At 49.2% G+C, this 16,058-nt stretch overlaps 1 protein-coding gene across 1 annotated transcript in view; it reads right to left on the reverse strand.

The window, feature by feature from the left end:
- clec11a (C-type lectin domain containing 11A) overlaps positions 1-12,522 on the reverse strand; it is a 40,323-nt gene extending 27,801 nt beyond the window's left edge. Inside the window, exons 1-2 of the mRNA XM_084314453.1 lie at positions 12,202-12,522; positions 1,824-1,962 (exon numbers count right to left, since the gene is read on the reverse strand). Coding sequence (XP_084170579.1) covers positions 1,824-1,962; positions 12,202-12,288 — 226 coding nt within the window. The 5' untranslated portion in view covers positions 12,289-12,522. The remainder of the gene's footprint in view (positions 1-1,823; positions 1,963-12,201) is intronic.
- Between the last annotated feature and the right edge of the window lie 3,536 nt (positions 12,523-16,058).

Consider the following 16,058-nt stretch of genomic DNA (forward strand, 5'->3'; position numbering starts at 1 on the left):
AAGGGATTTATGATCAAAGACCATCAGTTCACTATTTTCCTTCATTCACAAACTAATTACCTCTCTCCAACCTTCTGATGAGTGCCTCAACCACTACCCCAAGTCCAATGAATTCTCACGTGGGTCCATTACCTCTGATTACTCTCAGGTGTTCACCTCTGATTAACACCAGGTGTTCCACATCAGCCAAGAGAGTAAGTAAACCCCACTCACCGTTTACTCCTCCACCAGTTTCAAACTTCAGCTTTGCACGTCCCACCACCTTCCTGTTGCCAGGCGCCCCAGGCCCAAACGACAGCCATCCTACCTCCAGGCCCCAATAGCAATTTCCATCCAGCAGGTTGCCCAGCTATTGGCTTATTGAAATCGAGACTGTTTCCCTCCTCTTATCCTGGGAAGGGCCATGCCCGCCAGACTCACCTTCCTCAAATCCAGAGGCCTTGTCCGGGAGTTCTGTGCCCGCTGGGGCTGCCCTTCCTCTAATCTGTGCAGGCCAGGGACAAGGCATATGTCCAAACAATTTTCCCGCTTCTAGGCTATCTGGCCCACATTTGCTTGTTTGGAGAGGGATTTAGCCACATGGACTGTTCCTTCAAGCGGGAGAGTCAGTTCTCCGGTACACGGCCGGTACGGTCAGCTGGCTCCACCAAGGGGAGGATGTGCCATGCCCCAGCAGCTCCTCATCCACGCCTAAGATCCTATGAGTACACCAAACCATCCTCCTAGACATTCTAGAACACCAAACCATCCTCCTAGACATTCTAGAACACCAAACCATCCTCCTAGACATTCTAGAACACCACACCATCCATCTAGACATTCCAGAACACCATACCATCTTCTAGACATTCCAGAACACCAAACCATCTTCTAGACATTCTAGAACACCAAACCATCCCTCTAGACAACACAAAACCACCCTTCTAGACATTCTAGAAAACCAAATCATCCTTCTAGACATTCTAGAACACCAAATAATCCGTCTAGACATTCTAGAACAAACCATCCTTCTAGACATTCTAAAACACACATGCCTGACACACACACACACACACACACACACACACACACACACACACACACACACACACACACACACACACACACACACACACACACACACACACATATTCCTCTAGACATTCTAGAACACCAAACCATCCCTCTAGAACAAACCATCCCTCAGTCTAGACAATCTACACACTGAACCATCCTTCTAGACATTCTATAACACCAAACCATCCTTCTAGATATTATAGAACACACAATATCCTCCAATAACTCCCCAATTATTTATTGATCATAGAAGACTGAACTTGTGAATGGGATTATTATATTGGTGATAATAAAACAATTCCTGCAAATAACATGTCAGAAAGACGCTCTTTATTTTGTTATACAAAGCAAAAGAGGAGCCTCATTTTAACAACAGGCTCAACAGTTTGAAGGACAGCAAATATTTTAATATTGAAACTTTTACAGCAGCACATTCTGCTGTTGCCGTCGATGTTGGCCGTAGCAAATTTTGCCACCATCTCTCCTTGAAAAGCGTGTGATATTTGGTTTGCTGCCTACTCCACAGTCTGAACGCTGCATACAAATGTATCACTTCTATTTGAGGTGTCTGAATGTGTGCATGCTTGTGTGTGTGTGTGTGTGTGTGTGTGTGTGTGTGTGTGTGTGTGTGTGTGTGTGTGTGTGTGTGTGTGTGTGTGTGTGTGTGTGTGTGTGTGTGTGTGTGTGTGTGTGTGTGTGTGTGTGTGTGTGTGTGTGTGTGTGTGTGTGTGTGTGTGTGTGTGTGTGCGTGTGAATGTGAGGCGTACAGATGTAGTTATAGGTGTTGTCCAAGTCTGATAAGGGACTGGTAGGCTCCACCTCTGACCCCGCCTCCTCCTCTTGCCCCGCCTCCAGAGGCTCGTCGGGAACATCCCCCCTCGCCTTCTTCACCATTGGCACTGATGCCTGACACACACACACACACACACACACACACACACACACACACACACAGGCATACTATAAATCACTACAGAATTTCCGACTTCTGCTACAACTCGAGCATGTGCCACTTACAGAAGTTCTCTGACGACTCCTCCATCATCAGTTACATCACAGATGATAGCGAGGATGAGTACAGAGCCCCGTAGAGAGCCTCGTAGGGTGTAGCGACAGCAACCACCTCCAACTCAACACAAGCAAGACCAAGGAGCTGGTGGACTATCTGTGAGGCAAGACGAGCCCCCCCCCGACTCCCATGACTATCGGGGAGGGGAGGAGGTGGAGATGGTGGAGACCTACAGGTTCCTGGGAGTACACCTGAACAATAAACTGGACTGGTCGGACAACACAGAGCCCCTCTACAGGAAGGGCACGCTGTTCTTCCTGAGGAGTCTCATGAGTTGTTTTTACCAGTCTGCGGTAGCCAGTGTCCTCTTTTTCACCATGGTATGCTGGGGGGTAACATCAACTCAAGACACACTAACAAACTGAACAAGCGTGAGGAAGGCAAGCTCCAAAGTGGGAATCAAACTGTACAATCTAGAGGTGGTGGAAGAGAGGCGGATGAGGATCGCCTTGGTCAGTGCTTCATGCCAGTAGCCATCACATCACGCTCAACAACCGTGGGCATGGACTGCTGCCAATAGTTGGATAACTAACAGCTGGAGAACTTGAGTTGAACTGTTATATTATCGTACTTGGCTTATCGCGTCCCGCTCTTAAGATATACCTCATCTCATGTACCTATTGTACTTACACAACGAATAAAACTAATACACCCACACCTGCCGGGTCCCGCCCCTACGGAGGCGTAGCCTATAAGATAGTAGGCGTGGTCCCCAATACACCCTTCCTCTATTTTCGTTCCCAGCATAGCGGATGCAATGCACCTTATGTAACTAGTGTTATGAAAAGATTAGAGAAATTACGTAATGTTGAAAGCTTACTGGAGGTTTGCTTACCCCTGGCATCTTCGAGGCATGTTGATGTTTCCTCATCTGACGACAGCAGATCAAGGGGCAGCGTACATGGTTTGGCTATCGGGCCGGCTTGTACAACGGTGAGCCCTGTGTCATTAGGCATCAATGTTGGTATTGGTAATGCTGTGGAGTATGTTTCGGCGCCGGGGTGGCTTGGTGAACGTTCCACTGCAGTGGACGTTTTCCTGGCAATCCTGGAGCACGCTGCTAACGCTAATGCTACTAATGCTACTAATGCTAATGTTGACGCTGAAATGGGTCGTTGTTCTAATGATCCCCGCCGCGGGACAATTCCGCTTTTCCCTCCTCTTACCCGCTTCATTGATGAAGGTCAGTCGGTTGCTAATGTGGGGGGTTTCGCTGAGTCCTATTTACCTTTTTTACGGGTAAACGGGCTAACAACTGGGTGCAGGCCGGGTGTACCGTGGCTACATAGCCAGGTAGCTTTGATCCTGTGCCCCGGCGGGGATGAACGATGTCCCACCCGGCCGATGCTTGAGACCGCATCGGCTCGGAGGGTGGCAGTATGGACGGATGAGTGGTATACTGCTGCAGGATGGTTTGTAGCGGCGGCCAGTGTTATGCTAGTTTCCTATCCACATTGGCGTCGGGTAGTAGGGCTATGGGTCCAGCCGACATTATAAACATGTTGCATGTTTGTGGTGTTATAGAGATCTTGACTCAGTCGCAAGCTATAACTGCAGGGAGGATTAGGATGCTGTCAACGTTTGTTGTTCGGCATGTTTGGTTGGAGCACTCTCCTCTTGGGGAAGAGGATAGGTTTTCTCTCCTCACGACTCCTTTTTTCCACGGAAAGGCTTTTTGGTCATTCTGTGGAGGCGCAGGCGGTTGTTGATCTGGGTTCTACATCGCCTCACGCTGTGCAGCCAGAGGTGGGAGCACAGTCTCGTCAACGACTGTGGCGATGTTTCCCCCGCCAGTGGTGCCCTGGGCGGAGAGTCAACGGGGTTCCACAAGGCCGACAGCCTTGGCGGCCGAGGGATCAGCCATTTTGGGTGAATTCGGTTTGGATAAAACAAGCCGTCGTCACTTTGCCGCGAGCAGCCCGCTCCCCGTTCAATCCTCTCTCTGTTCCCCACGGAAGCGGGGCTCTGATCGTTCTCCTTTGGCTGCGGGCCGTGAACCTTCTTTGAAGCGCATGCGGCCCCATTCTTCACTTCTCATGGGAACAGGGGCTGACACCCAGTTGATGGCTGAGCCTGGGTCTGTCCATGAGAATGTTGTGCTGTTGCGTGGCTCCTGCACCACACGTTGTGTGATGGGTGAGCCTGGTGTTATGGCTGCCACTAGCTACAGTGGTCAGCAGGGGGACTCGAGGCCTCTTCTGTTGAATGCACAGCAAGGGTTACCCCGGCCTCGCCTTCGCCAGGCGGGGTATCGCGCTGATGCCTCCCACTCCCGTGAGAGCGGCAGTGGTCTGCGAAGCAGAGGCGAGCGTGATTTGGGTGGTAGCAATACAGGGCTTCGGCGTGTAGGAGCCCATGGGGTCCTCATGCCTTGCGTGTCTAGCTGCGGAACGACTCCTCAGCGTGTGCTAGAGGGGTGTTCAAGGGGGGGAGGTGTGTCAACCAGTTTGATGACGGCTTCTCCCGTATCAAACCGGCCCTTTCTGTCGGGGTCCCCCCTTGGGTGCGTCGCACAGCGGGAGGGACCGGGCCAACTATCTACTATTTCTTGCGGCCCAGCGTCAGTTGACGGCGGGTGCGCTGTGGGATTATTTTCACATATGGCGACAAGAATGCCATTTGGAGGAGTGGATAGAGAGAACGTTGAGGGAGGGGCTTGTGTTACAGTTCGCACAACCCCACCCTCCGTTCTCAGGTTTGGTGCCGACCCTATTGTCAGGGTCAGAAGCAGTGACAGCCCTGGCCGACAAGATCCAATCTCTGTTGGCGAAGCAGGCCGTCGTCGTGGTTCCGAGAGAGGACGCGATGTCAGGCGTCTACTCCTGTTATTTTCTGGTGCCCAAGAAAACAGGGGGGGTCAGACCTATACTGGATCTGTCCACGTTCAATCGTATGATTGTAGCGAGACCGTTCAGGATGTTGACCGTCAAACTCCTTCTGCTTGCTGTCAGAAGGGGAGACTGGTTCACCTCCATAGACCTGAAGGATGCGTATTTTCACATCCCATTTTTCCCTCCTCACAGGAAATTCCTACGGTTCCTGTTTCAGGGCGTAGTGTACGAGTACCAGAGGATGCCGTTCGGCTATTCTCTGGCTCCCCACACATTCACCAAGTGCGTGGCGACTGCACTGGAGCCTCTACGTCGTTGGGGGATACGAGTTCTATTCTATCTCGACGACATTCTACTCCTCAGTCGTTCGGAGGAGGTTGCCAGGTCTCATACCAGGCTGGTGGTGGAATTCCTCACCAGGCTGGGTTTTGCTGTGAACTGGAAGAAGAGTACGCCTCTTCCCAGTCAACAGGTGGAGTACTTGGGCTTGACGCTGAGGTCGAGGCCCATGATTGTAACCCTCTCGGAGCAGCGCCGGGTGTCTATCAGTTGCGCGCTCAGGGGTTTCCGTCTGGGAGGGACGGTCAAGGCGCTGCAAGTGATGCGTCTGCTCGGTATGATGGCATCTGCTCACACGGTGGTTCCTCTTGGCCTTCTCTTCATGAGGAGGATACAGAGGTGGTTTTTCTCTATGAGAATAGATCCGGTGAGGGACAAATGGAAACGGTTGATGGTTCCTTTGTCGATATGGGGAGATCGCCCATTGGAAGAGGCTGGGTATCCTCACCATTGGGGTCCCCATGGGCAGCAGGCGCTCACACGTCGCGGTCTTCACCGACGCCTCTCTCACGGGTTGGGGAGGGACGTGTCGGACCCACGCAGTGGGGGGCAGCTGGCCGGCGGTTCATGCCGGTCCATCTACCCCGCACATCAATGTGTTGGAATTGAAGGCGGTCCTTCTGGTCCTCAAACGGTTTGGCCACCTGGTGGTAGGCGAGCACGTTTTGGTCAGGACAGACAGTGTGACGGCAGCGGCGTATATCAACAGGCAGGGTGGGACTCGTTCCATCCACCTGCACCGGGCGGCGGTCGAACTTTGGCTATGGGCATCTCACAGGCTGCGCAGTCTGAGGGCGCTCCACATTCCTGGTGCAGAGAATATGGGCGCGGATATGATGTCTCGGGCGGTCCTCGTCACGACGAGTGGGAACTCCGCCCGACATAGTCAGACAGATCTGGGATTGGTTCGGGGAGGCCTCGGTAGATCTGTTTGCGTGCCGACACTCTCACAAGTGCCCCTTGTGGTTCTCGGTCAGTCGAGCGGATCATCCCCCCTTGGGGGTGGATGCCTTCTCGATCTTTCCATGGCCGCCCGGTCTTCTGTACGCCTTTCCTCCTGTACATCTGTTGGGTCAGCTGTTGGAGCGGATACGGAGGGAGCGCAGGACGGTGATCCTGGTCGCGCCGGACCGGGGCACGGCAGTGTAGTTCCCGGTCTTGATCCAGCTTCTGGTCGCTCCTCCTTGGGTTATTCCTTGGTCGGCGACGGCCCTCTCACAGCACAACGGGTCTCTGTTCCAGTACCCGGTGTTGAGCCAACGCCTGCTGGTGTGGCTGGTGGGAGGGTGAGTCTGGAGAGGATGGACCCTTCTGTGGTTGATACCATCCGGAATGCACATGCTCCCTCCACTGTCGCGCTTTACGCGGGCAGATGGCGTATGTTCCAAGAGTGGTGTAAGGCGGGGGGCCGGGACCCAGTCTCCTGGCCCCTGGATGCTGTCCTGAGTTATCTCCAGTCTCTCCTTGATAGACTGTCAGCTTCGACGGTGAGGGTATATGCGGCAGCTATATCCTCCTATCATGAGGGGTTTGAGGGGACTGTCTTGTTCAGCCACCCTCTTGTGAAGCGTTTCCTGCTTGGCGCTTGACGCGTTAAGCCGGTGCAACGCTCTTTGGCTTCGATTTGGGATCTTCAATTGGTCCTCGGCCGGTTGTCCTTGGCCCCGTTTGAGCCGCTCGAGCAGGCGCCGTTGGGACAGCTGTCCTTCAAGACCGCGTTCCTGCTGGCTGTCACCTCCGCTAAACGCGTGGGTGAGCTCTGTGCTCTTTCGGTACGTCCAGAGTGTCTGTCTTTTCGGGCCGATTGCGGTGCCACTCTGCGACCTAATCCTGCTTCATGCCTAAGAATATCCGGAGTTCCTTCCGCTCCCGGGATATTGTGGTTCAGGTGTTTCGTCCGCCTCCTCACACTAGTGAGTTAGATGCAGGCCTTCACCTGTCATGTCCGGTCCGTGCTTTGGGAATTTACCTCAGCCGTACTCAGGACTTCAGGGTTACCGACCAGCTTTTTGTCTGTCACGGTGGTTCTCGTGCGGGTAAGGCACTGTCGAAACAGCGCCTGTCCCATTGGTTGTGCGAGGGCATTGCTCTCTGCTACACGTTGGCTGGGCAGGATCCCCCTGGGGGCGTCAGGGCGCACTCCACTCGTGGGGTGGCTGCCTCTGCCGCTCTCCTGGGTGGGGCTTCGGTGGAGGACATCTGTGCTGCAGCTTCATGGTCCTCCCCGGGCCCCTTTGTTTTTTTTTTTTTTTTTTGTCTTTTTCCCCCTCCATTTTCCTCCGATTTTCTCCCATCCCAATGTTAGTCGTATGCCAATTCCCAGTCCCTTCCTGGTCGCTGCGCTTTACCCCCCACAGTCAGATCATTTTGGGAGAGTGGAGGCTACCACGTGCTTCCTCCGACACACGTCCAGCCAATCACCGCTTCTTTTCACCTGGCAGCGCGGATTCTCATTGAGAGGGCGTAGCGTGTGGGAGGACCACACTATCCCCCTCACGTCCAATCCGCGCTTAGCAGGCGCCCCGACCGAACTGTAGGAGTCGCTGTTTACAACGACCCAGACCCACCCCGCCAGCTTCTCCCACCCTCTGATACAGCCAATTGTATCAGTGCAGACGGCCAGCCAAGCTGGTGACAACCCCGGAGCTGTGAGCTGGATTCGAACAGGCGAACCAAGCTCACAGCTCCGGGGCTGGTGACGAACGCAATCTCCGCTCGACCACCTAACCGCCCTCCCCGGGCCCCTTTGTAAGGTTTTACCTCATGGACATGACCGGGGGTTCTGTCTCCCAGGCGGTTCTGGGGTCTGTGGCCTTTCCTGCTTCCCGTCCTTGGTAGGGTAGCAGGAGTGTATGGGTATGGGCCACAGTGTGTTAAGTCACACGTGGTTCCGCCTGTGCTGTGTGTTCAAGGGGTTCTAGTTCCTCCTTGTTCACACTCCCTTCGTTAGGGAGGATGGGGTGAAAGGACTCCCCAAACCCCTTGATGTGGGCTTTCGGGTCCTCAGGGGGTACATTTGGCGGGCCTCGCGTCCGCTCTTACCCCATATCTCGATAGGCTTAAGAGCGGGACGCGATAAGCCAAGTACGATAATATAACGATAGGTTATGTATATAACCTAGTTATATGAGTACTGGCTGAGCTTCCCACTCTTAAGCCTATCGAGATATGGGGGATCTTTTGACTGGGAACAAGATTTTGGAGAGGAAGGGTGTATTGGGGACCACGCCTACTATCTTATAGGCTACGCCTCCGTAGGGGCGGGACCCGGCAGGTGTGGGTGTATTAGTTTTATTCGTTGTGTAAGTACAATAGGTACATGAGATGAGGTATATCTCGATAGGCTTAAGAGCGGGACGCTCAGCCAGTACTCATATAACTAGGTTATATACATAACCTATCGTTAACTTGAACTGTCATGACTGTCTAAATACTGCACCGATTCTGGTGCAGTGTGCTACTACAATATATATCATGTATACTATTGGTGTCAGTATTATTACTATTATTGATTGAATTCTGCCATTCCACTATGTTCTACTCTATTATTGTTGTGAAGGGCCAGATTAAAGCTGAGAATCTACATTTATTGTTTTATATACATTGTATATTATTTATATATACACGGTATATCCCTTTAAGCCTGCGTTCGAATCATAGTAATATTCGCTTTCCTTATTGGATAACGCCCTCGGCGCCAGACCGCGAGCCCCCAAAGTCAGGTTCAAAGGCGAGCCCGGGCATGTCGTAACATGCCCGGAGACAGCGTATTGATTCGAGACGAGAACTGAGGTTCGGGACTAGATAACCACTTAAGTATATATGCTGCGGCAGGTGCGAACAGCAGTGTGTGGTCGTCTAAGTAGCTGTTCATCAAGTTCGGTAACAGTGAAGTGAGCAGCAGTGCGTCTAACAGAGCGTTGAGAACCATGTGCGAATTGAATAGTAAAGTGTCAGATTTAATGCAGTAACGTCAAGTTCGACTTAGTTTAATGTGAAGTAAATAGTCGTTAATTTATTGTGTATCGTGCCAACAACAGTTAGTTCGTGTGTAGCATTACCCAGCGGTTCGTTCGTTTAGCTAGTGGACCTTAGCCAGTGCGCGTGGACTAAATACATTGGTACCAGCACACGAGGAGGCCTAGTCGGAGAACCTACTGGACATGTGCACAGGAGAACCGACGGCGGCGATTGCAGAACCAGTATTGGTTGGATTATATTGATTGTGGAACGTATTACCCGGAGAAGAGCATCGTTAATCTCCACTGTCGTTTGGATTTAACCTCGTGAGGATCTACATTCGGGCTGGCCTCATGGACCGAGGCTAGTTGGCTATCATCGTTGCTATCGTGCAATTGGATTACAGTTATTGCTTTGATGCTGAGCTTTGGATTACAAGGACTGGCTTCTGTACGTGAATCCCCTTCTTCTTCAATTGATCAGACTGAGTATCCGAACATTCCTCTCTCCTCCAGACCTTACAACTCTGGGAGGAACCCATTGTCTCCAGGCGGTACCAGCGTTGCCCTCTATAATTGCTATTATACGCCAGGTGGCGTTAGCCTAGTACCCATCGTAGGAATCATTCTATTCCCAGTGATTTATGCTACTGACTGACTTTATGCCTATTCTTCGCCATACAAGCGCAACCCTAATTCTCATATCTGTAACCAATTATTGCATAATAATAAATACCCTCAAATACTATTTCTTTGTCAATGCCGTGTTATTATGAGTGTCCACCATATATTCGATGTACTGTCTGGCCAGTAATTAAAGTACATACCTAGCAGTGGTTTAATCTATCACAATCTTTAATACAGTCAGGGTTTTGTAACCCCTCAGTTACAATTATTATTATTATTTGTGATGATTGTAGTTTTGTTCCTTTGTGTTCTATTGTGTAGTGTGTGTCCCCCCCTCATCCTGTCGTTTAAGCAGCCTGGCAATGTCTCCATTTACATTCATCTTGTTTATTTTTTGGTCGACCACCGCCTCCATCGACATTTGTATGACAAGTTTCAAGATTGGTTGCTGCTGCTGCTGGTGCTCCCACATAGGCAATAACTGTGGCAGCATTTCTTTTAACCATACAGCTTTTGATTTTTGGCTGGACAGGATTTTGCGCTGCAGGACTTCCAATTATCTTTCGCCCTCGATTTTCTGTTGCCTTTACCGGAGCCGCCATTAAACCTGGGCGGTCAACAGTATAGTGATAAGTCTCTTCGATTGTCTAGTGCTGTAAATGTTGTTGGCCATTCTGTCATCAATATTCTAGCAGCTGCAGTAAGAACTTCAGAGCAGAATGTGACTTCCTGTTGCATTGTTTCCTGATATCCATAACTGACTGGAGATTAACACAAATCCAAACTGAACACAATCCCAGTCATCTGGAATATAGTTAATTTTGGTCTGGGACAGTCCAGACCAGCCTGGTAACATCCACACCACAGCCTGGAACCAACTATGTTTTCTCTGGTTCGACCATCATCATTATCATCATCATCATCATCATCATCATCAGCATCATCATCATCATCATCATCATCATCATCATCATCATCATCATCATCATCATCATCATCATCATCATCATCATCATCATCATCATCATCATCATCATCATCATCATCATCATCATCATCATCATCATCATCATCATCATCATCATCATCATCATCATCATCATCATCATCATCACCCCAAATCGTTGAACATAGCTGTCACAGCATGGCAGACTGTGTATGTCATACAGGAAATGAGGTCACCACATTCACAGACAGATAGACAATAGACATACACACACAAGTTCACTTTAGGCCACTGCTGACCCCATTATAGGGTTAGGCACCTTGCTCTCTAGAGCATAATGGTGATGGTTGATATCAGGGTTAAGGCGGGTAATTCACTTTCAATTAAAAATGTAAACAGATACAGCAGTTTATTATTATTAGTTAATAGGTTGAATAAGACAACCCTCTCATACCAACAGTTTATTATTGTTTTTATTTAATAGGTTGATTAATACTTTTAAAAACCAACCGTTTATTAATGTTATTAGCTAATAGGTTGAACGAGACAACCTTCTCATGCCAAGTTTATTATTGTCACTAGTTAATAGGTTGAATAAAACAACATTCTAATACCAACAGTTTATTATTGTTATTAATTAATAGGTTGAATAAAACAACATTCTAATACCAACAGTTGATTATTGTTATTAGTTAGTAAGTTAAATAATACCTTCTAGCAGTTTGTCAATGATTTCATTGTTAAAGAGAAACATCCACTCTAAAATAAAATTCACATACGGTTATTTCTATAATATTACACTGAATATGAACAAGTATCTCCTTAAGCTGAACACCAGAGAGACAAGACACTAGTGATGATGTCATCAAGAGATACACCCAGGAGCTGCTCCAGAGACAGTGGATAGTGGAACAACTCCCAGGACAGTATCCATGGTGATTTTACTGGGATATGATGAGTTATTATATGATTCAGTGCTGTAAGACCTACATTTAAATAAAACCTCTGTCATTACTTCTATTATTATAACAAAGTGGGTGGAATCAGACAGATCAACATCTCCGTAAAACACAGGCAGTTATACGATTCTTTCTCTGTTTTGCTTTTATATTTTATATGGAATCTCACCCAAGACTCCCAAGAATAACACAACTGATTCAATGAGACACACACACGCACACACACACACCTACACACTCTCTCTCTCTCTCTCTCTCTCTCTCTCTCTCTCTCTCTCTCTCTCTCTCTCTCTCTCTCTCTCTCTCTCTCTCTCTCTCTCTCTCTCTCTCTCTCTCTCTCTCTCTCTCTCTCTCTCTCTCTCTCTCTCTCTCTCTCTCTCTCTCTCTCTCTCTCTCTCTCTCTCTCTCTCCTCACCTGTGTTGGACCAGCGACAGCAGGGGGCCAGAGAGCCAGTGAACAGACACACAGCAGGACAGACACTACGGTTCCTACTGAGGCCATTTTCTCTCCTTAAAAACACACTCCTCTTCTCCTCCAGCTGTTGCTGCGTTTCTCCTTTCTCTCTCTCTCTCTGCTTCTCTCTCCTTCTGTCTCTCTCGCTCTCCTTCTCTGTCTCTCTTCCTGTTTGTCTCTCTCCTTTACACTCACTTCTTTAACGCACACTTTCACTCTGCCCTCACATTGACTTTCTCATTACACACTCCTTCTCTCCACCTCTCTCTCTCTGCTCCTCTGCCTTGCTCTCTCTCTCTCTCTCTCTCTCTCTCTCTCTCTCTCTCTCTCTCTCTCTCTCTCACTCTCTCTCTCAGAGGGCCTCCTCAAACCAACAACAGGAAACCTCTTTGTTTTCGCTTCAACCTCCCATTTCCAGTCTTTGTGTTAACAGAGGCTTTTTACACACACACACGCACACTCCCCTTGTTCCCATTATTAAGCGGCCCTGGTTTTTTAACAGTGTTATTAGCAGGGACATGCCAGGCTCTGCCAGTGGAAAGAACGAAATCACTGCTAACGGATGCACTGTGAGGAGCGTGCACGGACTGTGAGGAGCGTGCACGGACTGTGAGGAGCATGCACGGACTGTGAGGAGCCTGCAGGGACTGTGAGGAGCGTGCACAGACTTTGAGGAGCGTGCATGGACTGTGATGAGCGTGCACGGACTGTGAGGAGTGTGCACGGACTGTGAGGAGCATGCACGGACTGTGACGAGTGTGCACAGGGGAACTGAATGAGAACTAAACTGTCTAAACTGTAAACCCATGGCTGTGTGTGTAGGGCTGTTTATATTTGCATCCGTATGTGTGAGTCAGTGTGAATATATAATAGAAATCTTTGGTGTGAATGCATGCCTCTATGTGAGAGAGAGAGAGAGAGAGAGAGAGAGAGAGAGAGAGAGAGAGAGAGTGTAGGACGGTTTATGTTTGCATCCATGTGTGATTCTGTGTGTGTGAATATCTGAGAGAAATCTTTGAATGTGAATGCTTGCCTGTGTGTGTGTGGTATTGGGTATATTTGCTTCCGCGTGCGATCCGTACGCGTGCATGTGTGTGTGTGAATGCATGTCTCTGTGTGTGTAGTTGGACAGCATGTTAACAGGAGGACTGAAGATGTGTGTGTGTGTGTGTGTGTGTGTGTGTGTGTGTGTGTGTGTGTGTGTGTTTAACTGGAGGAATGCCAGTTAAGATGCCACAAGAGTTTCCAGTGCAGGGAGTGTTGGGTTGTGAACATGGTGTACAGCGGCCGGGTGGAGTTAGGGACGCGACAGACACACCGCAGTCAACGGAGGAAGTGGAAGTATGTAACCAAGGTGTGCCGAGGAAAAGGAAGGACAAGAAAATGAGAAAGGAAAGCGAGAGACAAAGAGAAAGAGAGAAGGGACGCACGCACGCACGACACACACACACACACACACACACACACACACACACACACACACACACACACACACACACACACACACACACACACACACACACACACACACACACACACACACACACACACACACACACACACACACACACACACACACACACACACACACACACACACACACACACACACACACACCCAAAGTTGGCTAGACGCTACTGGAAATGAGGCAAGACAACAAAAAAACATTAACTGCTTGGCAACGACCTGTCACTCGACTGTTGCCACAGTGACAATGCTAATGACCTAACGTTATACTAGCAAGCCTTTCTGTCAATAACGTTGCCTATATGGTTGACAAACAGTGACTATAATCAAACAGTACGTTTCAGAGCATGGTTGGCTAGCAATACATTCAGAAAAATAAGTAACGCACATCCTCCGTTCCTTGGTGCTGAGCCAAACTGTAAAAACAGTAGTACATGAACAAAGCGGGGCTCGCAAGTCGCAACTCACTTTTCAATGCTCCAAAGGTGTTTATTTGTGACAAACAGCAGATAGGCCTATATGACGTTTCAACCCCATATACTTGAAAAAGACCGGAAGGGTCGAAACATTGTATATCTGCTGTTTGTCACAAATAAACACCTTTGGAGCATTGAAAAGTGAGTTGCGAGCCTGGCTAGCAATACACACATCTTGTCCCCGAATGATTAACCTTTTGTGATGTTAGGCCTACAAGACCTCTTCTGCTCGGGTGTCTTCTTTGAGTTCAGTCTTTAGGAAGTGACCCGTTTGTATTGTTCTATTCTTCTGAGAGCACCCACATCTGGTTGACATTCCTTCAACTGTGTTGTGTGACAAGAACTTCCTGTTGGACTGGTCCAGGCACCAGCTCTCCCTGAGGGCCTCACCACTAGGACCATGGCCGAGACCAGGTGGACACAGACCAGCAGACCAGGGTGGACCCAGACCAGCAGACCAGGTGGACCCAGACCAGCAGACCAGGTGGACCCAGACCAGCAGACCAGGGTGGACACAGACCAGCAGACCAGGGTGGACCCAGACCAGCAGACCAGGGTGGACCCAGAACAGCAGACCAGGGTGGACCCAGACCAGCAGACCAGGTGGACCCAGACCAGCAGACCAGGGTGGACACAGACCAGCAGACCAGGGTGGACCCAGACCAGCAGACCAGGGTGGACCCAGACCAACAGACCAGATGGACCCAGACCAGCAGACCAGGGTGGACCCAGACCAACAGACCAGATGGACCCAGACCAGCAGACCAGGGTGGACCCAGACCAACAGACCAGGTGGACCCAGACCAACAGACCAGGTGGACCCAGACCAGCAGACCAGGGTGGACCCAGACCAGCAGACCAGGGTGGACCCAGACCAGCAGACCAGGTGGACCCAGACCAGCAGACCAGGGTGGACCCAGACCAGCAGACCAGGGTGGACCCAGACCAACAGACCAGGTGGACCCAGACCAGCAGACCAGGGTGGACCCAGAGCATCCATGTCTGGCTACTTGAACCAGCTCTAGGTGGCTATTTCCAGCGGCTGAAGCCCCTGACAAGCCTAAAAGATGCGTCCAAACTGTATACTCAAGGTGTGGTGTAAATGGACTGCATTCATCAGGGTTCCTGCCGGTTACAAGATACATTTAAGACCATTTTGAATAAAATTGAATACCTATTTCACAGCCATACTGAAAAGAAAAGTATGAAGGAAAATCAATATGAAAGAAGTTATTCCATATCGATGGCTGAAACGCAAAACCTCCTATCTGAAGATTTCACTTCATTGAGAAAAAAGTGCAGAATACTATTTCTTTAGGATACCCAATAAGATACACTGCTTTTGGGTTTTGGAAAATATCTTGCAGACAGACTGAATAGGTGCAGATGGGAGGTTTCTCATCATCCAAAGTGAAATCCGAAAATCCAAAATTTTGCAGATAGGTTTTGTGTTTCAGCCATCGATATGCATTGTTATGGGGGAACTGATTACCGTAGGCTATTACCATACACTGTAAAACATTTGTTTTTTCACAGGAAATTCACTGTATTATTTTACAGATTACTTTTGTTTTTCTACTTTAAGTGTAAATGCTATAAAAATACAGTAAATTACTTTTTATCAAAATATTAACCATTAAATAAAGGTTGTAATCTGTAAATGTATTTGATTTTACTGTAATTTGACAGTAAGTATTTGGCAACCATTGATGCCAGACATTTACCGTTTTCTTGCAGCTTTTTTTCTTACTGCTTACTTTGCAGCCCGGACATTTCCCCCAAACACATTTAAACAAGATACAGAGAGGTTATCACAACATAGAAGTAACTTCCTAATCCAATACATGTTTAAGTGTAAGTCACAGGAGATATATT

Source organism: Notolepis coatsorum (assembly GCF_963971535.1).
Source record: "Notolepis coatsorum genome assembly, chromosome: 5".
NCBI lineage: Eukaryota > Metazoa > Chordata > Actinopteri > Aulopiformes > Paralepididae > Notolepis > Notolepis coatsorum.